The sequence below is a fragment of the Hetaerina americana genome, unplaced genomic scaffold (genome assembly GCF_022747635.1).
Source record: "Hetaerina americana unplaced genomic scaffold, ioHetAmer1.1.p SCAF_6, whole genome shotgun sequence".
NCBI lineage: Eukaryota > Metazoa > Arthropoda > Insecta > Odonata > Calopterygidae > Hetaerina > Hetaerina americana.
Genome location: NW_027287205.1, coordinates 21,316,232 through 21,342,138, shown reverse-complemented (window position 1 = coordinate 21,342,138; position 25,907 = coordinate 21,316,232). Strand labels below are relative to the sequence as shown.

Sequence of the window (25,907 nt, the reverse complement as noted above, 5' to 3'; positions counted from 1 at the left end):
CGGGTCACGCCAAGGCGGGGACAACTAGAGGGAAATGTGTGTAGGCGTGAAAATGCCTCGATTTTGGAAGCTCTATCCGGCACCAATGACATCAAACGGACTCGCTATCGACACCATCACCAATAGTTTCCAATTCGAGGAATTATAACCGTAGCCTCTGTTTTTTCTATCTCTCGTGTTTCCTCCATAATCTCTTTACCCTGCCCTCGTCTAAAGCCCTTTGAATTCTATTCTAAAAAGGTATCGATCATAATATATTTGAATATTTAAAAAAATAACTATGCAGTGGATGTCATTTATCTAATTTCCATTGATTTTATATTCTCCTTTCATAAATTCGTATTTGGCTGTCCACAGTTAAAATAAAACCTTCGACTTCAGGGAAAAAGAGCGAAACGAAAAAAAATATAAAAGAGAAGTATTTATTCTCAAAATTTCCCGTCCACTGACCTCATTGATAGAGTTATGGAAGCATTTCCAATGAAATATGAAAATATGTAGGGCATGAAAGGCTTTTTTCTTTTTGTTAGGTATTTTGATCAGAAGAATGTTTCGTTAGGTGTAACTGAATTTTCGAAAAAAATTAATATTTACTAAATAATACAGTGAAGGCTGCTGAAGTTCTTTCCGATTACATTAAAAAATGAATGTTTAGTAGTTCTCCCAGATTTTTTTTAAATCTCCAAAGGAAGGTGGGGGTAATTAATTGTGAATCATTGACATCAAAAATCGTTTGAGTTAAATAGTTTTTTTTCACTTTTCTTCAAATGATTCTCATCCAGCAAACTGAAATCTCATAAGCGTGTATAGCTTTTAAATTTTGCAAACTTGAATTTTTTTTAGCAGTATTGAAGTCATTTATTACAAATTCAACAAGATTTGGTAATAAATTATAATTTTTTCTTAAGGTCAATTGCTTTTTCTTTGCAAAAAATACCTTAAGTTTAGTAAACATTTCATATTTGCATGCTCGTTCCAATTTTACGATGTTTTAATTTTATGATTCGCGCATCTCACCCCCTAATCTGCAACCACCGGTTATGTGCGTACCAATGCCTGTGACCTATAAAGGCCAGCACAGTCTAACGTGCCCGAAAGGGGTTCTGGATTTGCGCCAAAAAAAATTGCGTCGATTTTCGTGATGCACGGAGAGCCTTGAAGATTTCCCTTTAAGAAGCAGTTGTTCAGGCGATCGAAAAAAAACCGGAAGGAATCGAAATCGATGATCAACTTATAATTTTGCGTATTCCTCCTCGATTCGCCACGCTACGGTGGGGCGAACGAAGTGAATTTCCCTCCAAATTTTTCGTATTCACACGGAGAGGGAAGTGGAGAGGGGCAAGTGTCGGTTCGTTCTCAGGAATGAATGGCAGCTGCACTCGTTGCGATGTGTGGGTGGGTCGGTTTGCGTGGGCGAAGCGGTACACTCGCGTATTTGCCAGAGGTCAGATCCTGCATACACCCCCGCCTCGCAAGAGCTTACCGATCGTAGCGTAGAAGTCGCTTTTACCCGCTCAGCTATTGATTTTCCGCTCACCAACGACGTCTGGCAGTTCGGTGCGCAACCTCCAGAGTGCCGTCTGTTGCGAGGGAACATTTCTTGGACGTTTTCCGCTGAGATTCCGAAATGACTCCGTTCATCTTGCACACGAGATCTCCTATAGTGATTCACCTTTTCGCAGGTATGATAACGAAGACTCGTCCGTCGTTTATTGGTGTCATTTATTCATTCGTGATAAAGCAAATATTCACTCTCCCATCCACCCATCACCATATCTTCGTCCCTTCAATGCATTCGCAGCTTTTTGTGACCCATTATTTGCCGTTTTGGCTAGATCCAATACATCATCGATATAAATGCGACTTTATAGAATTTTTGTTTCGACAATCTATTTTAATGTAAATGATAGTCAAATGTCTTGTTAATTGTTCATCCCGATGTCATATATTTGTTTTCTATAAACCAAATTGTTCTGCGGAGTTATTTGGGGTGTTTCATGTGAATTTATTATTTAAAACCTGTGAATGTTGTGAACTCTCTCCATTAATCAATTCTGAATTTAAGGTTCGATGTAATCAAAGTTCTATACCCCTGAAATATCCGTCCACTGATGTCAATTAGGTGATACATTTGATGGCGATGATATGAAATGTGTTCTGGGAAATTATTTTTCTCCTCCGCTTCCTTAATTCGTTTATGGATGGAATGTCTGAATTGTTCCGATTTTATCTTCTTTTCGCATTGTAAATATGATATTTAAGTTAAAATTATTGGCTGAAGTGCATATGTGAGCATGAGATATAGCAAGGGTATTTGAATGTGACCCACCAATGAGGCGAATAGGTAGTGCAAGTGATGATGTGACGTTAGCAGCCTAATTTTAAGGATACTCCCAATTTCCGATAATTGTTCTCGTAAATAAGGAATAAGAAAATGGTGACTTTACCTTAGATCGCAACTGTTATTTATATTCCTATTTTAGTAGTTATTTTAAAATTAAAATATAATTATACCAGTTTTTGTGCCAATTTAGATATCAAATCTATATTAATTAAGCTCAAATAATTACGTACTCAAACGTGTGCCTATTTTATCAAGTGATAGTTATGTACTTCATTTTCCAGTGTCTCTCGGAGACGTTGATAATATTAATTTTACTTGAAATGAATCATTCAACATTCGTTTCCATTATCCTTAGCCTTTTAACATTATAATTTCTTGATATAAATCGGAAATAGTTAAGTCAATCTTAGTTAATAATAGTTAAGAATCCAGCACTGAATAAATTTTGGTCCTTTTATAAAAAAATATTTAATGGGTAAAATCAACATCCAGTTAAGAGTCCCTATTACATAAATACAGATTATCTGTATATATTTTCCTTCTAACATTTGAGTCAATTAATATAATTGTATTTCTCTTAGTTGCTAATCAATAGAAGTACCTAGTAGCCATTCTAACAACTCCTTATATGATGATTTATCATGCACTCTTCAAAAGAATAACCCTTCAAAATTGAAAAATTTTGATTAGCCTAATGAAAATTTGATTTAGCCTAATGAATAAATTTTTAAAATTCTGTTTCTTAGTTGTCTTGCAAAAATATCTGTATTAATAAAAGTTCATCTTATCCTTTACCACAATCATTGGTAATAATATTTATAGTGCTAACACTTTTCTTTGCCCAGTATATGTAGTGTCTCATATTTATTAGATAAACTGCTAACTGGGAAATATTGTAGTAAAGGGTGTGATGTTGTATTAGGTGAAGCTTAGAAATGTTAACATCAGACTAATAAAAATGAAAAACAGCACTGTTACACCAAGTCTCTCATATGAAGTGTTTATGTCCATGCACCACAACTAGCCATGAGTTACATAGACTATTATGAATTCTGAAACATTTATTCATCTGCTACTAGATTTTTTTTAAATAGATGTAAGCTCTCTGGCAGAGTTTTATTAAAAATTTAAAAATGAGTTCTGTTTAGAGACTTTTCTCTGCTTTTTATCTGACTAAATAAGACCTTAAATGCACATATTACATAAATTAATAACTCTCCCATGAGCAATCTTTATCGGTGTTTCTGCTATTTAGTGCAATTGAAAAATCAGAACATTCTGAGGGGTTTTACTGGGCATGCATTGGGTGCTTGTTCCTAGATTGAACTTCTTATTATAAAAGGTTAGAGTAGCTCCCAGAAAAAGTCCCCCAAGTCTCCCCAAAAGTCCCAGCCATGTCTGAAGAAGGGAAAATGAGTTACGAAGTACAAAATGCTATATAATAAAATAGCATATTTTAGTGCAATAAAATACAATTTGTGTTTGAATGTAATTAGTTAATTCTACATGCAAGGAAATTTGATCTAAAATATCATTTTGACATTCTGCTGTATTGTACCCTTTGGTATTTGCATTAAATGAAATGAGATACCCACCTGTGATTGCCATTATATTTTTATATTCCTCTTTTTCAGTTGGATTATGTTTATTGCTGTTGCAGTTTTCATTCACAAAAGCGCTTGATTTAAGCAAGCTCGATGATCCAGATGATGATGACGACAACTCGGTAGTATAAATTTTAGTATAAGTATTACCTGAGTATCATGAATTTTGTTTATCCTCAACTAATAATTGTACACATTAAGAAAGATAGCTGTTTAAGAACTAAACCTCTGAATTCATCCTTTTAATTTTAATATCCCTTTATCTTTAGATGAATTCTATGAATCACTTATTTTTCTGTAACAAAAGTGAAGAATTTAAAATAAGCAGCAATTAAATAGACTTAAAAATAAAAAAAAAGTTCTATTAATAATGATAATTCAAGTGTTAATTTGCCTTAATAAACAGCTATTTTTTCATATATTCTTATAGGAAGATAACCAGAACAAGGAAGATTCTAAAGCTGATAGTAACACTCCAAGTGATGAGTTTGGTAAGTTGATATAGATTTTACATACAATTATTAAAATACAGTTTTAAGATATGCATATAGGCATTTCACTCCCCCTTCCTGTTAATAAAATCTTTTCTATGCTTACAAATTATGCTCAAATTTAACCAACCTTGAATTATGTTGTAATCACTGTAATTTAATGTCCCGATTTAGATATTCATGACTAACTGAAAATACAATTTTGTTACTTTTAAAATATAACTGAGCCAACAGTAGCTTAAATTAATGTACATTAATGCTTGCCTATTCTGTAATAAATTTGGTTCACAGTAATTATTCTTATCTAGCCAAACTAATGTGGATTTACCGTATTTTCCCATCGATAACACGCGCGTTATTAATACAATAATGTTCAGATTATTGAAAAATATGACGGCGCGCGATATGTAATGAAAATTGAAAAAATCCAAACACTTAAATACCTATGAACACAATAATTTAAATAGGAGTCTCGCAAAAATAAATTGGTCAGGAAGCATGCCTTTCTAATTGCATCCTATGTTATACAGATCTGCAACATATAGAGTTATTTCACCTCATAAATCCATGAGAAAAAGAAGAAATATATGGTTTATTTACTTCATTTAATCTAATACGTAGTACTTCTTTATTCTACAACATAGTACTTCACTTATACGGAGAGTACGTCATTTTATATACGCGTACGTATAAATAAATGATAGGATAGGTAACTCGAATCCAAGAAATCCGTCACCTGAATCACAATTAAATGGATTAAGTGCATTTATTATCTCTTCAGGCACATCACCGAGTTCGCTCTCCGAAATTAACTCTTCCTTATCTTCTAGCACTGGCGTTGAAATATTACCTAAAGCTTTTTCAAATCCATTTTTTACACAAGTCACACTGACACCCTGCCAACTTTCCAGGATCCACCGACTTATTTCTTCATAAGACACTCTATTAATCCTTCCCGATTCTTTTCAATCTTTCATACCAGACATCATCCACTTTTCCCAAATATAACGTAATTTTGATTTGAAATATTTATTAATGAATAAATCCTGGAGGCCTCGCGATTTCCTTTTCCTTCAACAAAATTGATGACTTCTAGCTGAAAAATCGCTGTATACGATTTTCTTCTCCATGGGTAATATTCTTGAGAAAATTCTAAATTACAAAAGTGTAACTCAATTCAGGTTTGAAACAATCACCACGTAGGCGACCCTATCATAGAACTTGGAGGGCATCTAAAACAGCTGAACGCGGATACTAACGAAGCGAGGTAAAGCAAACAAAACAAGAAAATTCTATTTCATTCATTATCTTAATTTTACCATTTGGTTTGCTGAAAGTTAATTTACATAGCAAATGAAAGGGCACCCAAACCTTTGTCTCGTTTCGACTTACGAATCATATCGAAAAAGCAATAAGGCGGCATGATGTGTTGGCTTGTAAATATTGTTTATTTTTTTATCCTTCTGTTATTTGGAATTAATTTCAATCACCTGGATCATATCTTCTGAATACTTACGGTAGATAGACCCAGGAAATAATGATTTCATGTATTCATGGTTTGTTACCATATATTAGTGTATGGGTATAGACGTATTTGTACACTATATTTAATTTTTACACGTTCAATTTAACTATGAAGCCCTGGGCGCGCGGTATCTACAGAAATTCATGATAACTACAAAGTTCTGGGTGCGCGTTATCGATGGGAAAATATGGACCTGGAAGGCATTTGGTTAATTTTCAAGTGCATAGTTATGATGAAAATAAGCCATAACAATATTTATTAACTTGGAGACCACAGTCAATGAGCTCTTAAGGTTAAACGTATTTCATTGATACTATTTTCATTCATAAGAATTAAATGCTTGAATTTAGGCATAGTGACTTTTAGAAAAGTGGACACACTAGAGAAAAGTGTAATAAAAATTTCTTGAATTTGTTGATTGTAAAAAATGATAAATGGCTTGTAAATCGGCAATAATATGACTATTAAAAAATAGTGAGCCCACCGGGAACCCCAGCATCTTTAGAAATTGAGAGTAGCTCAAGCGTGAGGCTGTCACCATCCAGACCACCAGTGACAACTGAGCCCACACCCACTAGTAGCACGGCACAATACCGTCTTCTTGGATCTAGTGGGGGTGTCTGCATTTTGCTTCGAGTTGATGCACTGCTGAGCTTCCACTTCAAGACAATGTCTGGTGAGGAAAGGGTGAGTTTAATCTCTTCAAGTAGAGGTAATATCAGTGGACTACTGGACCTTGGGTTACCCAATATGCACTGATGCACATCATATGCAGAAGATGTACCTAATAATATCTCACTGGTACAGTGGATATGAATCTAAATAGTAAAATAAAAGTTTAAAGGATTTTTCAATGTAATTCACAGAGAAAAACTACTTTTAAAATGGAAGATCGTAGTCTTCCGTGGCGTTCAGGATTCGTGGATGTCTCCATTTTCCGGGTTCCCGCCGCGTTGGTTGTCATGGTTGACGACCATGGTTGGTTGTCGTCAACCATGACAACCAACGCGGCGGGAACCCGGAAAATGGAGACATCCACGAATTTTAAAATGGAATACTACAAAATTTCAACTATATACCCACAAAATATCACATTCCTAAATAAAACAGTTTCTGACATCACTTGGTGGAAAATCTTCATATTGAAATTGAAAATAAACAACTTGGCTTTACTACATAGAAATATTTCTATGTGCAACAGCCAAGTTTTTTATTTTCAATTTCAATCACAACCCTAGTTTCAAATTTGCAATTTAAACATCCAGTTGCAATGATTAATGCCTCAAAATCAGTTAAAAACTTTGACATTAAACGTGGAAATATTCAAGGCTTTTTTAAAAAATATTTATTTTATTAGTAGTTCCAAAAAATTTTACATGCTATATAATCTATTAATTAGCAGATTCAAGAATCTTTATTTCAGCTCTCAATTTTTTTTTCCTCCCAAATGGTCTCAAATTTTCCAGCTAGTATATTGCATTGAGTTGGTCCATCTTTTAGCCCCTCGCTGCTGCAAATTCACTTCTTGAGACAGGTGTCAAAGTTGTGGTACAGTTAGTGTGGTTCCTGGCAACCCTGATTAGAAAACAAAATCGACTTGAAGCAGCATAAGTACTACCCAATTCAGCAATGGCTTCTGAGGGAGGAAAAAGTGAAATTTGTGTAGCATTAGTTAAGAAATAAAATAAAAGTATAAATTACAGCAGTTGGAACGATTCATTTGTCTGTAAAGTATTTATGTTGAAAATTGACATAGCATTACAAAAAACAGGAAAATGAGTGCCCTCAAAAGAAAACATTCAAAGTGTATGGAATAAATGACAGAGGAAACCAAGTTAAATCAAAGAAATTATCAATGATGATTTGTTTATGAAGTGTAGCATCATTTGTTCCCAAATTTGGTCAATTAGGATTGAGGATGAGAGAATTAGAGAATTTTGAAATGTGCACATGGGGAAAAATCAGGAAAATAAAGTCAACTGGGCAGAAGGCATTCAAAAAAGTGTTAAAAAGGTTGGAAAAGAAAGAAAATTGAAGGAATAATTCAAATATTATTGCTAAAAGAGAATCGAGGAGATATTGAGAATAAGTGTGATTTTGAAAATTGTAACAGAATTAAATGTCAAGCTAGCTGGCAGAAAGGAGGATGAGAATGGGCATTCTGGATGTAATGTATACACATAATATGTAAGACTCTAGAGAGACGAAGAATGTATGCCAGATGTGTTTATATTATGCAGTAGAATCTCCCTCAGAATTCCATAATAGTGTGTATTGATTTCAAATAATCTTTAAATCTACATGCATATTACCAGTTGACTTTGTAAAAATTATGTAGCCACCAAAAAGGGATAGCCCATTTATATTTTGGAAAAAAAAGTAAAAAAATGAAAATTTGGAATTCTATTTGAAATTAGAAAAAAAATTGCCAATTTCATTCTGTGTATGACTATCAATAATGCCAAGAGCTATGGACTATAGACCAGTTTCCAATTTCAGTAGGTAGGTACCTACCCACTCTAAGCGTTGCAATGCAGTCCCCTTTACAGCCTAGTGTTGGGTTTTCTTATGTATCTGATTTATAATGTAAATACTGCAATCTACACATATTTACCAAATAATGTAGACCTCCAATGATTAAGAACTTGGTAGTTCTATAAATTACAAAATAGAAAACCAAACCCTGATTTATGCATACTGTAAGTGCAAATTGTTTAGTTACACTATTGAATTCAAAATGTTTGATTTAATTGGCAACATTTTTTGTTGAAGACAAAAGAGAAACCATCACATTCAAAACAATCAACTTTGGTTTTTTCACATACAACTGTATCCATTGTGCATTTTAGTTGTTGGGTTGAGAGACTTTTTCATTTCTCCTCAGGATAAGGACATATTTCTCCCTGAAACAGCTAAGGTTAGCGGTGAATGCATCAGTGAAGATCAGGCTAGGATGCTCCTGCATTGGAAGAGCTATGTTCTAGCATGGTATTTTGCAAAGGTAAATATTTCTGAACTTAGAGATCTTGGTGTACAAATATATATATTAAGTTTTACATATATCTCCTGAAATATATTCACATTTTAAATTTCCTGGTTGCCCAATACGTGGCCCAAAATGTGCCCAATATATTTTTGTAAGGTCACCTCTTTGAATATTTTACATATTTTCATTTTTATTTATCTGAAATTGTTTAGTAATTAGAGCATTAATGAGGCATTAAAAAGTTTTTGGCTCCCCATAAGTGAAGGAAATTGTTTAGATTCCTACAGCCGAATTTCTGAATCTAATGATATGGTTTGTGCTGTTGTAGTTGTCCACATAATTCACTTACATCCTTTTAGGACTAAATTAATACATGAAAATCCTAGTCATTTATGAGAGCACAAGTAATGTAATACATATGTATAATACATGCGTCTTTCTCAATCATGTTAAATGTTGGTCATGCCCTATTGAGCATGATTTTTGAAACGTCTCAGCAGACTAATTACAGGCAAATTGATTACAGGCTAATAAACATCAATTACAGATTCTCTGTAATTAATGAATAACCTTACGATTGGTTCCATTATAATTTATTGCTTTAAGTACTAAAGATAGATGCTTGGGCATATAATCTATGAGTACTCAGGACTTCACAACGAAAACAAGTCAAGAAGGTCTAAAGGAAAATCAGCCACTTTCAGAAAAATTTGGCATTTGCAAAATAAAATACAAAAAATGAAAATGTTCATATTTGATGCAGATAAAACCAAATATTGTTTTTAACTTTAAGGAATACTTAGTGAAATTAAAAGTTGCCTTATTGATGAATCACATGTCATTAATGAAAGACATTAATAAAACAACTCACCCTATCACACCGTGAAACTTGACCAAAACTGACTAAAAATGTCGTCACTGAAATCAGAAAATTCTAACAGTAACAGTAAGTTTCACTGGGGAACATTTAATGAACAGTGGGGTATTATCATCAGTTCTAGGTGTTATCATCAGTGGACTATTTAATTCAGCATTCAAAAATTTGACAAAACCTACAAACTCAAACATAAATTACTTACTTCCTCCCCTTGCTTCTCCAGCTCCCTTATTCCCATTAATTTTTCCGACTTCTCTCCACCCATTTCCTTAAAAAATAATCCCCTCACCCCACTCCTCATCTATCCAAGATTTATCTCTTGGCTTCACATGGTTCACTTTACAAATGCGCAATTCCTGTATTCAGGATCCTTTTTCTTGCCTCATGCATTCTCTCCCTGGTTATGGTCACATTGATTGGTATTTGTATAGACTATTTTCAAGCATAATTGGATTTTAAGCCTTGTGTCATTCATTCTATGGTGAAAAATAAAATAAAAAATAGATATACTAGTAATTCCATTCAGTTTCATGACCATAATATACTCAATAATAACAAACTTTATTTATGTTATCTGTTTTAGACTCCAGGTGGGGAGAGGTGGTATGTGGAAAAAATAGACCTGAGTTTTGACACCAGTGAAAATATATTTGAGCATTATGCTTACCCAGGTAAGTTATGTTTTTTTATTGACTTAAATTTTTTATTTCCATTCACTGTTTTGTTGGTTTTTATTTTGTGTTCTGAAAACTATATGACATGACATTACCTGATTTTTGTCTATGTCCTGGGAATTTCAAAAAGTATTGATTGCTTTGAAAAATTGTTTAGTGTAATCTTCTATCTAACATCAATGAAATGACTAGAAAAATATAAATATTACAATCCTCATGAAAATCCAGAGATTTATCAGATGCGCTGGGTATTATACTATAATTATCAGCTATGTCATATTTGTTGCAATTTAAATACTATGCATATATATGGTTCTTTTCCATTTGTGCTTATAGTGGGTACCTAAATATGTGCATGGTGGCAAAATTATAAACATAACTACTTTTGATGATATATAAAATCAAGTGAACCATTTTGTTTCAAATCAAGTGTCTTTGTCACAACTCTTCAGAGGGTTATTATAGATATTAAATGAAGAATACAATGGATCTTTCCACTGTCCTTTATTCACGTACAACTAGTTTCAACGCTCAAGCGTCATCATCAGGTACCTGATGATGATGCTTGAGCATTGACGAATTTCTACAAAGTTGAGCCGGGAACAATTGGTTATTATAGAGGCTATAGAGGGTTCAACATGAAAATACACATGTTGTATGAAATGAATGTGTAAAGATTGAGACATGTATAATGGTATCTTACGGAATGTGTTGACTGAAATCAAGACAAGATTTCATATTTAGTGTTCTCACAGTAGCTGATATCATTACTATACATAACAGTTTCAGGTTTAACTTTGTGGAATTTCTTCATTATGAGGATAAAAAAAAACTTTACACCTCCACAATAAATGAATTGTGGAAGTGTAAAGTTCCTTTTTACGCTATCATTACTATACATGATGCTACATCTAGTTAACCATTATCCATCCTTGCACAATATCTTAAAAAGATAAAACATAAATATCATGTTGGTGACTGAGGTACCTTACATATACATAATATACTATAGGATTTACAGGTACTTGGTATATCTTGAAAAGTCTTGAAACTACACAAGTAACAAGTTTTCATTTCAATTGCTGTGATATCTGACAAAATATATCGAAGAAAAACTTTTCCATATATGGACTGGGTTTATATTTTCTGTTTTTAAATCTAGTGTCTTATTGAGCTCCCATGTACTTGCCCACCCTGGTGCTTTCCAAATCGCGTGTCGTAAGTACTCTGGGCTATATGGAGTTATATCAAAAGAGACAGAAATTAAATGAAAAACTAAAACGCATTAAAATAGACCTTTCAAGGGAGAGGGAGGACTTCAAAGTAGATCTCTAGCCTGTACAATAAATAAACCTAGTCCCTGTGGTAATAGTCACTTTTTCCCTGCAACTGGAATGGGATCCTTTGCAATTAAGTTTTACAAAGATCAAGCTCATACTTTGTCATTTATAGCCTGATTTTTTGATTAGCAAGTAATGAAGAACTATTTATATATAATAAATGTTATATTAAATCATAGATAAAATTTGAGATCAAAGATGTTTAACTGAAACTATAATAAGGAATGCCAGTTCATGAATTATGTATCTCGTAATTCAAACTGAAAAATTTGAAAGTATTTAATGAATGCTAATTTATTTGTTCGTTAGTTTATTGGACCCCTAGAACAATGGCCATTTATTTAGGTTGTCAGTACTTTAGCCATTGAACAACTACTTCAAAATTCTATTAACCTTTCATCTCTAAGATAGATGAGAAAATACACTGTATTTTGCCTTATTATAGATGGGAATGTGAACATTTTTCTAGGGTCTTATATATTTTTAATGAATTATGTTATCTTAAATCCCTAATTTAGGTCGCATGGTGAGGCTCACTACTCCCAAGGAAAAGGCATCATTATTGTTCCCCACTCCCGTCGGAAAATCCTATTTATGCTCCCATACTGAAACATCTGTTGATTTGGTACCCAAAGAAGGGATGCCAAATGCCAAGCAGGTACCAACAGCAACTCTCCTATTGAGGGATTTCAAACTTCAGCCCTTCATTTTCAAGAACGATGAATTTGGACCGGGTAAGATTGTGGCTACTACATGATTAGTTAAAATAGAAGTATGCATGCCTAAGGAAACTATTCAGTCTCACTCCCTTCAATGTATTCTCTCTCATTATGGGTTGATGGAGGAAGTGATCAATGATGGTGAACCAGCTTATTCATAAAGAGAATCAATAGGTAGAGCGTAAACTTTGGTACCAATCACTTTCTATTTTTGCCCACAGTATTGCATGAATTAAATAATGCCTCTCATTTATACTTGTAAAGGCAAACAAATCAAGAAGCCCAAATACTTTATTTTTCTTTCAAAAGATACCTACAAACCCTAACTGGAATTCTTGTTATGAATAACCACTGTTATGTAAAGCCTGATTTTCAGTGAGATACTTAAGGACTCTTATTCTCTATTCCTGGTAATTTGTTCACCTCTGACATGTTCCTTTATTATTCTGAATGTACCTTTCTGTTAACAAAACCTTGCCTCTAGTGTCCCTTCATTTGCATTCCACCATGACTTTTGCACCCTGCCTCAGGCCATCTCTCTTCTTCTCTATCTAATTTTCTGTTTAGGCTTTCTTGTTTCAAAGATTTGACTATTTATAAAAATAGCTGAAAAAATGCAAAGCAATTTGTTTAAAAAAAACATTTTGAGAAAGTGCTTTTTCAACAGAACCTGTGAAAAATGGAATTGTTTGTGTGAATATTTAAATCAAATGTAATAAGTTTTGGCACAGGTAGAGAAAATGAGGCAGAAGAAATTTGTCATTTGGTTAGACTCTGAGTATTTTTAAATGGGTACCACCATTAAAATTTGTTTCACTGAAAGACTCATCATTTCCTCAACATATGGACTAAGTTGCTCGAGATGCATTATAAATCACTTATTTCAAATGCCCTATAAAAATAAACACTCTAGTCTTGATCTTCCTTTTTTGACGGTTGTAAACTATGTCAATGTCACAAACATTTCTGAAATTATACTGTTCATTATTTATTTGAAAATTCTAATTAGTTTTTGGGAAATGGATTTTTAATACCAGTCATTTAGTCTTAATTGAAGTATACAAATTGGCAATAGATAAAAACTGTAATATTTTCATCATCAGGAAGACTAGTGGCAGCAGGAAACAGTTCCTATACCTGGCCTGCTATAGAGCAGAAAGCCTTAATAAATATGCTCACCTAATCAGTGATGATCGCAAAATAAGCAAATAAAATGTTCCTTTTTACATAAATTAACAGAGTTAACTCCAAGAACAGGTTATGATTTTGAGTAGCATGGAAGTACTAACCTTATTTTACATTCTCACATCCTTTGTAAATGACTTATACATTCCTAAGAATCATCGTCCAACTTTGAGCAAATATGTGCATTTACAATACATATCAAAATATTGATAAATTATTTTAATTAAGTCACAGAAATATGAGAAAAAGAGCTGAAAATTTGAATGAGTCCACCATACCTAATGCAACTAATGTTCCCAAATGGAGAATCAACAAATTTGGATTAGTCATCAGGGCCACATGGTTCTTGATTTCATGTATTGTTTGCAGAAACAGCTATTATAAATAAAGCCAAATCTTACGGCCTTGAAATGGTCAAGGAATGAGGAAATCTGATAAGGAAGGGCAGAGAGAATTGGATAAACATATGGTAGAGAATGAAATATGACCAGTAGACGTACCAACCAGAAAAACCTTAAATTTCTTCCTGAACAATACAGCTGTGCACTTTTCTTATCCCTTATTAATGCTGATCTGCTTCCTGTGACCTGCATGAAGCATTTATTTTAAATGCTATTTAGGGCATGAAATTAGTGTATCCAAGCAACAGAATCTATATGCTGCACCTTGGAAAACTGGTAGAAAAAGCTAAATTGTGAAATATGGCCATAATAATACCAGAATGAATATTTCCCACTCTTTATATACCAGTGGCATAGCTAGGGGGAGGGAGGCAAATCAAGTGAATGTTATTGTAATTCTCGAAATGACATCTGTGAATCTCATTGACTTTATGGTAGAATTCTACCTCATAGTAAAATTATTTGCTCTTACTATACAGTCATTTATTGAATTAATTATCATTTTTTAAGTTGTGGCTCCATAAAATTTCAATAGTTTAGGGGAAGTGACCATTGCTTGAATAAAGAAATGATCAATTTTCTGAATGACCTCTGTATAGTCTAATAGTCAACAGTCTGACTTCATCAAGACCACTAAATCTCATGCTCAAATTTACGATAATAGTCAGTGGGTCTCAGCAATATATGTGGGGTCAGACTTCAGAGGTTGGGAGGGCACAGGCCTTCCTTTCCCTTCCATGCCTATGTCACTGGTATATACCTATCTATGTAGTTTCTTCTGATCAGACTGTACAAAATTGTGATTCTCGCAGCAATTAATGTAAAAGTTTTCAGTTTTAAATAAATTTTAGAATGAAATTCCTTTTCCTCTTAGAATATGTGTGCACACCAGGTGGAAGTGGATTCCGAGATGAAACAGCCCCTATAGCTGTTGGTAGCACTTTTGCCATTGTGGTCCTTCTTACTGTAGCTGGTTATGGTGTGTATCGTCATTTTAAAGTCAAGAAGGTGCAGTATGACACGATGGAATAAAAAGGCTAAATGAAAATACACCTATCAAGAATATTTATTTTAATAAGGATGAGTTTAATGATTGTGAACTTTAATTATTTTCTGTGAGGAACAAGCACTTTTTGAAGATACATTAGGTCATTCGCAAATGTGGCTGGCATGGGCAAAGGAGGACATTTTCAAAGTACATTCTGACATCTCTCTCTGTAGTTTGAGAATCGTTCTCAACTCCTCTTTCTACAGTCTCTGGATACAATTTTATACTGTCCATTAAAAATTAAAAAGTGCCTGTCCCACTACTGGAGATATTTGTTCATTCATAACTGGATGTATGTACTGTTATCCTGACCTGAGGCACTAACATTTCCTGCTCTGGTGCAGTTTACAGGGATTTTTTTAAACTCTCAAATAATCCAAACAATACTCATGTGATCTCTTGTTTTACTAAGAACACATCCTATCTACTCACCTGGAATTACTCAGGTTATGTTATGAAAAGTAACTGCAGCATTGAAAATTTTGTGCAGCTGAAAATAATCACTTGGGCATATCCAGTATAATGATAAGTTTAGCTGCACAAGATATCTTATTTGTTTCCATTCAAAACTGCTATAAACTGTTAGGGATAACAAGCAGATTGTTTCAATAATCTTTTGTGCAAAAGCTTCATAATAACTTAATGCATGAGCTCAAAGGTTGTTCAAAATTATGTGTATAGTTTTATTCCTAAAATGACACAGGTGAAGTTGTATTTAATTGGCATTTAGTTGTTGCTTAATTTGGCTAACTCACTCATTATTGACTAATTCTAATGCTGTTCAAAACATTTTTAGTAGTGGCTGATTTAAAAAAGAGATACCTTACTAACATTGTGACCAAGTATCTATTTTCAAATAGTCCCATATGTCTCAAGCCTGATATTTTGGGATATGCATTAAATGATTTTTTTCCAAATTATAGAAATAGGACATATAATTAATGGCAAATATTAAAATTAAACAGAAATAATTTGAGATGGTTAATTGAATCTTAGAAGTTTATATTTATAACTTGCCATTGCAAAATTGTTTATCTATTTTGGTATTTAAAAGGTTTCTTATAAAAATAGAATATTGTTTTCTATTGTTAAGCTGTGGTTCTATGTTATCTATTGAAATGAACTAATTATCCGTCAATATTTTGTCTTCCAATTTACCTATGTACTATTCTATTCTATGGCTCTAACCCTTTACTCTTGGATTATATGTGCTTATATGGTATTAATTTTTACGTATCCAAATGATATAATATCATTAAAAAATAATTATACATCAACCAGTCAAAAGCTATCGTGTTATGTATGCTCTTTTAAGTTGTCTGTTCTGCAGAAGACAATGAAAATATTATGATGTACCTATCTTCACACATAATATGTAGCAGAAGAAAATGTCTAAAGAATTCTGGTCTGAAGTGCAGTAAAGTTTTAAAAAGCCAAATTGAAGCCCCATTTATGAAAACCCAGTGATTATAAAATGTTATACATAGAATTCAATCAATGATATTTTATGGTAAATAAATATTATGTATACATAGCCTGAAATAATTGATCCAGGAAAATGCTAAATTTCCTCCTGGTACCTATAAATCAAAATAGAACCGATTTTCTGCGTGGATGCATATGTAATATGATATACCCATACGTACAAGTGATGTTTTATGTGCTGTCTTTAATAAGTGTACTTCATTTTGACGCATGACATTCAGAAGTACACACATGTGCTGATATGGTGTGCAAAGCAAAATGGGAAGGAGAAATACATTAAAAACTTAACCACAATTGATGGTTCTATGCTAAAAGAGCAAGTGTGTATTCGGGGCATGAAAATGCCTGGAGGAATCCTGAAGCAATAGCTTTTACTAAGCACATTGTTAACTAGAGGAAAATTTTGCCAGGTACCTATTGATTTTATCTAGTTCCTTAATTTTCTGTAAATATTTTGATAAAATGATGATAAAGGTCCTATTTAAGTAAGAAGAATGTAATTAAATATATCTTAGATTCATCTTGCAACCAGTAAAGCTGTATAATTTTTCCTTTATGTGTTCGCATTGGAAAAGGGATTTCCAAGAGAGGAAGATATATTTTTTTTCTTTCTATGCAATTTTTAGTCTAATGAGAATCACATGAAGTGGTAAAATCCCCTTATGCATCAAACAACTAATGAAAGTTCTGTTGGGATATAAGTTACAATACTGCAGAATAGGTACATACCTATGGGATGGGTTAATATATTTCTGTCATTTTGCAAATTTTGCTTGCAAGTAGGTAATTGCAGTCAAAAGATGCCTGTCTTTTATGATAGGTGGCAGCATCTATTAGCTACAGGTCAACAGACAGCAGTAAGCACCTAACTCTATCTCAGGGCAGACTGTTAATTTAATCAGGCAAATTTTTTATTTTTAATTGGACCGGCTAGCGTGGTGGGGAGTGCACTCTTGCAAATTGGGCAGTAACTTGAATGTAAAATAGTAATGGGTTGTATTTTCTGTGATTGAATTTTTGTGTGAAATGAGCTGATATCAAATCACCTTAAGCATCCATTTAATTTGTACAATGGCTAAATTAGAGAAGTAATTTGGCCCGGGCAACAAGAAAAATCCAAATGTATCCTCAATGTTAGGTCACAGTGAGTCATGAATTATTTGGCTTGCTTTTTATAAATACCAAATGTGTCATACTTCTCTGTTTTAAGGCTTTGACTATCCTACAGAAGTTTTTATTGAATCCAAAATTGTTTATGCTCGATGGAGGAAAAATTTTAAATGAAACATTCTCTACCGAACACGATAATCCAAAATAAAATTCTTTAAAATATCTCTCATTAGGTTATACTCTACATGAACCACAAGTAAGCACTTTATTTAATTCCAATAGTCCTTAACTATAAATGTAATAACATTTGAAAGTGTAAAAATTATCTTCAAGTGATGGACTGTAATTTCCATTTCATTCATAAAAAATAAGCCATAGAATACCCTACAGTGGTTTTAAATTGATTGGTCTATAAATGTAAGAAATGTGGTGTCTATACATAAACCGAATATACTAACTGTGTAATTATGGTCACAGGGATGATGGAATCTTAAGATATTTTTAAACAATTGATCAATGAACATAAATGGAAAAAATTCATATTAAGTTTGGAGATGTTGATATTTCTAAAAAATTTTGATCCACATTTTTGAAATTTCTCTTATGTATCAAACTATGTCTTCCATGGGTTTACCTCCATTAAGAATACATATCGTTTCAAGGTAAAAAACATACAATGAACTCTAAATCCTGGCCAATAGAAATTAAACATTTTGGCATTTATAGATTTAGGAATGTCTGTGAGTATAATGTAAAGATGAGGTATTATCATTGAATAATCATATATTTATGCTATTATGTTATTTTGAGATAATGACATAGATAAGGGGAAACTTGATGCTGTTGGATTAATTTAAACACTTGAAAATTTTAACAGGAGTTGTGATTGAGAATAGATATTATTCCTGAAGAGGTATATTGGGAAATTATGTACAACCATTATTATTGCCAAAGGCAAATGTTCTAAGTAAGTCACTAGATGAGAATGTTATGAAAATTATACATTTATTACTCCATAAGATGGTGTTTAACTGTTGAGGAAAGTGAGTGTCAAATAGGAACTCTTGTTTATAACCATCCTGTGATATTTAATTTTTCAAATGTCCATTATTTTTTTTATTTCAAATATTTTTTGCTGCACTTTTCTGCTGCAAGCACACTTTTTCTTCATTTTGTTAAATAAGATAATTTATTTCAATGTTGAAAATAAGATTTGTTGCTTATGACCAAAAGATAAAAGACTGTTAAACAATGGTTTGATTATCTTCCTAGTTTTGACACTAATTAATTTAATTCCTAGATGAGTCAAAGATATATTGTTATGAATTTGAAGAAACAATTAAACTAATGTCTGTGATTTAATGCTTCTTTCATTATTCCTTGTGCAACTTTTTTATTGCAGTGCTTTTTTATGGACAATTTTAGAGAATAGAGCTGTGTGATATGGTGTATTGACTGATGCATGTGATGTTGGGGTTCCAGTCAAATCAATAGGCACCTGCACGTTAGTGTCAATTAAATAATTTGCCACAACTAACTTGTAATTTGTGCCATATTCTATGAAAGGCATCAATATTGAAATAGCACAAGGGGCATACTGAACAAGTTAATAGTGTTAATCAGCTATGTCCATATTGATACAAGATAAGTAGACACAACTCAACATTTTCATGTGGTAAAATCGAACAGTTATACTGGAAATATGATTTTACCATGGGATTTTGATGCAAAATGCAACATATTACTTTAGTTTGTGAGTTTGAAACACCACCAATTTTAGTAGATATTCATTTTGTGTCACATAGTAACATCCATATGTAAATTGCACAGCTCATCAAAAAAACTGCCAACCAAATTTTTTCAAAACTAAATTTCCTTTGGAGATGGGGGCAAAAATATCAATAATAGTTTATTATTTTTTGAAAAACCACCTTCATGGTCCATTTAATGGCATTTACATTTTAGTAATCAGCCAAATATTAGTCAGTTAAATATTTCTTGCTAATACTAAAAGGTATACTTGGAGTTCTTTCATATCAATGTTTGTTGGAAGTCAGTATCTTATTAAGAAGGTAGCCCAGTCTCATCTTCTCTTCCTCTCCTTTAGTTTTATTCCTGTAAAACCAGGCAAATTCCATTCCGGGTGTGGCTCTATAAAATGAAATTTATTTCCATACATTTGGAATTCATTTCCAATAAATGGCTAAAGTAGTTAAACCATTTCTAAAAACAATAATTCAACTGTTCTTCCTAAGTACCGCAGTTCTTTTAAATTTGGACCCAAAAGTAACATCCTTGGATAATAATGCAATCAATGCCAACATTACCTTTCTAGTTTTTTATATGTTGAACGGATCGTTAGCCATCAGTGGATTGATTTACTACCCTTCTGAAAGTAAACCAAATAAGGAATTGTGAAATGAATGTACAAAATTAGATACATTTTAATAAACAATTGTCAATATTATTTTTTGATAAGAACTTTGGGAGAATTTAAAGGATATAATTATTAATGGAGAGTTTGACTGACAACACAAACATTGAAGTTCCAATTACCAGTAAATCAATCTGAAATAAAATTATAGGAAAATGTAATATTTTCAATATGCATTGTTTTTCTTTTTAAATTTGGAGAAACCATTTTATGTGCCAAAGAGTCTAATTGAAGGCCCCAATAACAAAAAGGAATCATATCTCTTAGAGAATTTAATGCTATGATGGGCTGGAGTATGTGTCCACCCTGCTTAGTTGCCCTTGTCTATCAATTATCATGCTATATGGACCCTCAGTGGCATTCCGCCTGATATATTAGCTGCTAAGTTAATTGCTAAGAACTAAATAGAAATTTCGAAACCAATCTCTTTCAATGATGTTTCATAACACACTTGTCAGTCTAATACAAAAGAACTGAATAGTTGCTCATCACATGGATATTCACCACACAATGTTTTACAGTTTCATTGATACAGAACACATTTTTTTCAGTTTAGAAGGTTATCTTTGCAAGGAAGTTAATTCACCTTCAGGTTTTATTTCGAATGCATTATAGGTAATTGGTGAAATAAATCTTTGCCATGATAAATTATATTCACAGGGAACTTTATCTTTACATTCTTAAAATGATTTTTAAAAGCATAAAAATGCAGTTTAACCTTGTTTGTGCCTCTCACTTTAAATCCAATGCACAAAAATCAATTTTAAAAATTCAAAATTAATTGTTCATGGCACATTGAGCTGAAATCTGGTTAGAGTAGTTCTCCTGACTGACCAAATTTTTTAGTTTTTACTTAAAAGCAGTCCCTTGTCAGAAGAATTGCAATTATTTTTATTATTTATGCAGCAGGATGATATTTCAACTCAAATCATCTAAAAACACCTTTGAAGGTGAATTTCTAAAATCAAATGATGACTTTAAGATAATGATCTGCTACTGGAGGAGGAAGATATGAAAAATTATCGATCTTCTGTCCAAAATATTCTAAAAGATATGGATGGATTCACCAACTGCAAAAAAAGTCAATCTATAATAAGAAAGCAATGTGCATGAATGTCACATTTATCAATGGGTGAGAATATTTCTATTGATAGGACTTAAACGAAATGGGAATGAATTATTCTATTTATGAAAACAATCCAATTTGTATTCATATACAGTGATGTAGGACCCAGTTATATAATTAGAGTATAGATTGAAATAGGAGGGACTGCATCAAAACAGTTGCATGAAAATGATTACTGAGTCATGTGTCAGTAATTCAGTCATGTTATTTCAGTGATCACAGTTATCACTGCTTTTCATGGTTGACATTATCCAAGCCTAACTTAAAGCATCATTGCTAAAATGGGATTATCTGTAGTTAAACCTTAATTTCTTCATAATTTAGTTTTTACAAGGAGATCAGAATAATGGCTAAAGTACTGGCTTCCCCCCAGAGGGCTTGGGTTCGAGCCCTGGAGACAGCAGGTCTTTCTCAGTAGTATACTGATTTCTACTTCAGTGCTTTGTGGAGAGCACTTTGAGTGAGTATGCCATTCATCGGATGGGATGTTGAGCAACAAACTCCTTGGGGCCATTTGTTAAGAGTAGGCTAATGCTGATGCTGGTTTCTTTCCACCCTTCCTCTTTTCACATCCATCCCTCATGGCGTAGTGGACCTCAGCTGTCCATCAGATACCTTCAAACAAATCAACTGATCCAATTGGTCGGCGATGGTTGATTTTACTATGCCCATGATGGGTTGCATATGGTGAGAGGGTCATGCAGTTCATGAGTTTCTTGCAATTGCAACTTTTGAAATATTATTCCACAGTATAATTAACAATATTATCACCAAGGTAATTTTCAATCTTTTTAAGTATGGTGGGTAATATATTACTGCAAGTGTGTTTTAGTGCTGGCCTTGGGTGAAATGACTTTCCGAGCAATTAAAGGTAGTTTGTATTTAGGACCCATTTATTGAGAAGAAGCTGCCTCTCCTCTTCGCATTACTTCTTTAAAATGATCCCAGTGGTGTTGGAAATTTTGACCCACATGAGTGCAGCAATATCAGGCCAACATAGTTTAATATGTTTACTGAGGATTTACTGAAAGTTCTATGTGATTTTGCCATTTCAATGGTTCGAATCCTCGTGGTGACCATGCAATTATTGGTAGATTGTTTGCATGTTACCTGGCCTAAAAAGAAGATCTTCAAAAAAGAAGTTGGGCCTCAGATGGTTAGCCTGGTTAACTTTTCATTTCATATTCTATCTGGGAAACAGTACTTACTCCATGTTTTTTCTTAATTTGAGTTGTTCTGACATTATGATTCTGAGGAATTTGTTTGTTTAACATGTTCCTTAAACCCTGAGATTTTGACATGTACATTACATTATCTATATCTAGCAATCATTTCTTAAGTGTTAAAATAATACAATGTTTCATGTTAAAATACACATTGGAAAAATTTAGTAACTTTTACATGGACAGCAATTTGTAAATGAATAGTTCTGTCAATTCTGAGTCTGAAAGGAATCCACTTTTGACCTAATTAAATTTTCAGATGAAAACACAGTAGTTTAAAGAATTGCTGCATTGCTGAACATGAAATCTATGAATTTGATTTGTTATCAACCATACCTATTTCTTAAGGTTTATTATGACAAACCATAGTTGCAAAATATTTTATCATATCAAATGTTATAAAAGTATGTCATTATCCTGGTAATGATAATGTATTTACTTCATCTGAGTCTATTTCCTTGCCAGAGTAAATAAATATACTGTTATTTCATAAAAATATTCTATGAAATCTGTCATAAGAAATCTTATAAAAGCTTCACCCGCAAAATAAATGATAAATGACTTAACAAAATACCATGAACTGTAAAGTAAAATCATTAGTAAATATTCTTAAAATGTATTATTTTTTCTACCTGAAGGAAATTTTTTCAAATAAACTTTTGCTTATTGTCTGGTGTTTGGTGCGTAACACTCATTGTGACAGATATAAAGGAGATTCTCGTAGTCATTCATAAATGCAGTAATGCATGGGCATTATGATCTTGGTTTGCTAAACTGACCACTGGATGCCCTGCTAGTTACACCTGTGACCATGACAGAGTAAAATCTAGCTGTAACGGTGGAAGGATTATTATTGATACCATATTTCCCAGCCCCCAAGACTTATTGTCACTTCAAAGGTTACAACTTATGAAAAATACTTGGATTAGAGAGAAAAGAGTCAGAGTAATTTTATTTTTACACTAAATATAGATAAAATTGAATTTTTGATAAAATAATTATTAGCCACACATCGTAACGTTTGTTTGCCAAAGTATCCCAGAAATTCGTCCTCACTGCTATTAAACCATTTCTACAACTAATTCACTTGGGTTTTCACTTTCTTCTGGCACAATGTTATCGTCACTTCCATCCAACACATTCTCATTTCACATTTTAAAAAAAATGTAGGTCTCACTTTAAACTATCTGCCAGAACTTTTTCAATGTCCAATGCTAGAAATTGACAGGCACTCCATTCTTCCCATTGGTTTGACTCCAGGAGTTGATGCCTTATAGCCTTTCATTCACATTAAAGTGGCAGTTTTGGTGATGTTGTAGATCTGGTACCTATGCACTGACAATTTATATTCATGAATCTCTAGCCCAATGACCTCCCAGAAAATTGGGCTACCGCCTTTGCTTTCATAATATATATAAATCATATCTATAGTGTATAAATAATAATAAAATATAAGATCACTTTCTAATGTTTTGCAGTAGCAACACATGTAAGATGCAACTAACTGCTAAATTGTATTCATTTACAATTTATTTGGGAATTTTTTTGAAGAAATATCTACAAAATGTTTAAACTCTGTTGCTTACTACAGACTCAAAACAGTGATATTATTGAAATGTGTAATAAAGACAATCATTTTCTATATCTGCCACAGGAAAAAATACTTATTAGTAAGTATTTTTCTTGTGAATTTGCTTGTGCTTATGGGTCAATGTTACACCTGTAGACCCCCATCTCATTAGATGCACACTTACTTAACCTTTGGAGAAGAAAAAGTGCATCTTATGGGCCAGGAAACATGCTAAATAGGCTATTGCTTTTCAATTGGCAAACAGTAATTTTATAGACTGAGTTCATCAAGTACAGTGTGTGGCAGCATAACTTGATGATTTTCATAGCATTTGTCAATAAAGCAGCAAATTATTCTGCTGCAACTTGTAAGTAAAGTAAATTCCATCGCAAAACTATTACAATGCAGAATATGACCAAAAAATACAATATCAACTTGTACCCTTGTGACCAGTCAGTGACAGGATCCTCTGAAGGGCCACGAGACTTCTTCGATCTCATTTTCACTAATTTTTGTAGGAGCATGCACCAGCAAATTTACATATAGCTAAGCTAGTACTATGCTAGTAAGTAGCAATGTGTCTCCACGTTGGCACCTCAAATACCTACCGCTAACTGCTTGAGAGGATAGGGCTTAGGAGACCCCCTCCTCTTTTAAGCCTCATGCCACAAGAGTGGCAGGAAATCTCACTAATCCTACCTATGGATCTAGCACACTATTCCTACGATGCCATCACCAGCAGTGTGGGCACTGGCAGCTGAATCAGTGGGTTACCTGCACCCCCTTATGCTTTTAGTGGTACCTAAAAAATTCTTTTCCTTCTGTAAAGATTTTTTTTAAGCATTCCCATGGTAAAGATTTTTTTGTAAAAATATGCATCTCAATGGGAGGTCCATTTTTTAATTGATAATTTGTGGTTTTTGAATTGAACTTGTATGCGTTTCTCCGTACAATAAATATTCAAAGGCCAATGCAGATGCTTTTCTTTCCTGTGAACATCACCCAACTCATTTCCTAATATCGGAGCTTCGTTTTGGTAATTCAACATAATAAATAATTGCAAAAAACCATAATATATGGAAGACGGTATACGAAATACCAAGAATATACTATATATATGACGGAATGCGAGCCACGACGCAGTAATGTGACGTCGTCTATCAAACAAGATTGTAAGTACGTGGTAATTTCATTTTAAAACGCGTATCCCAAAGAAAACAGAGATAAAATCTTAACACGGGAGAGGGCAATCATTGACTTCGAGTATAACCTGCCGGAGTAATACCCAAACGAGGTAAATAAAAATGAGAAGACTTCAATGAAAGGTTGAATAGAAAAAAATATAATCACAGAACTAGGGCTTGGAATTGGCTAGAAGTGAAATTACTCCCGCAGAAACAATGCTTCGTTTACGAGAATGAGCACAGGATCTACAATAGGAATGCTTTTACGCAAGGTAATCAAAGAATAGGAATTGGAATGCCGAACATTATAACTTCGTTCATTACATTCTATTCGTAACGAAAGAATATAAATTGCATAAACAAGCTTCCTCTTTAGTATTGCACACAAAACCATTTAATATTTGCCATGCGGAAGTTGCTAACTGTTATAAGTAATAGAAGATTGATTAAAATTATGACTCAAATGAAGCGTGGGCAATGGGTTTGTCATAATTTTCCGTCGCCAGGAAAAAAGATAATTCAAAGTCCGATTTCGGGTTGAATGGCCTCTGTCATTCCTAATTCAACTATTGGATGTCTGA

The 25,907-nt window shown here is 33.1% G+C and overlaps 1 protein-coding gene across 1 annotated transcript; it reads left to right on the top strand.

Moving 5' to 3' along the window:
• Positions 1 to 1,541: 1,541 nt before the first annotated feature.
• Positions 1,542 to 19,151, top strand: LOC139694906 (lysosome-associated membrane glycoprotein 5-like). Its single transcript, XM_071593405.1, has 8 exons — positions 1,542 to 1,682; positions 3,979 to 4,070; positions 4,379 to 4,439; positions 6,440 to 6,651; positions 8,849 to 8,965; positions 10,411 to 10,498; positions 12,360 to 12,575; positions 15,021 to 19,151. The coding sequence occupies exons 1-8, from the start codon at positions 1,628 to 1,630 to the stop codon at positions 15,176 to 15,178; spliced, it is 999 nt and encodes a 332-aa protein (XP_071449506.1). The 5' UTR covers positions 1,542 to 1,627; the 3' UTR covers positions 15,179 to 19,151.
• The last annotated feature ends 6,756 nt before the right edge of the window (positions 19,152 to 25,907 follow it).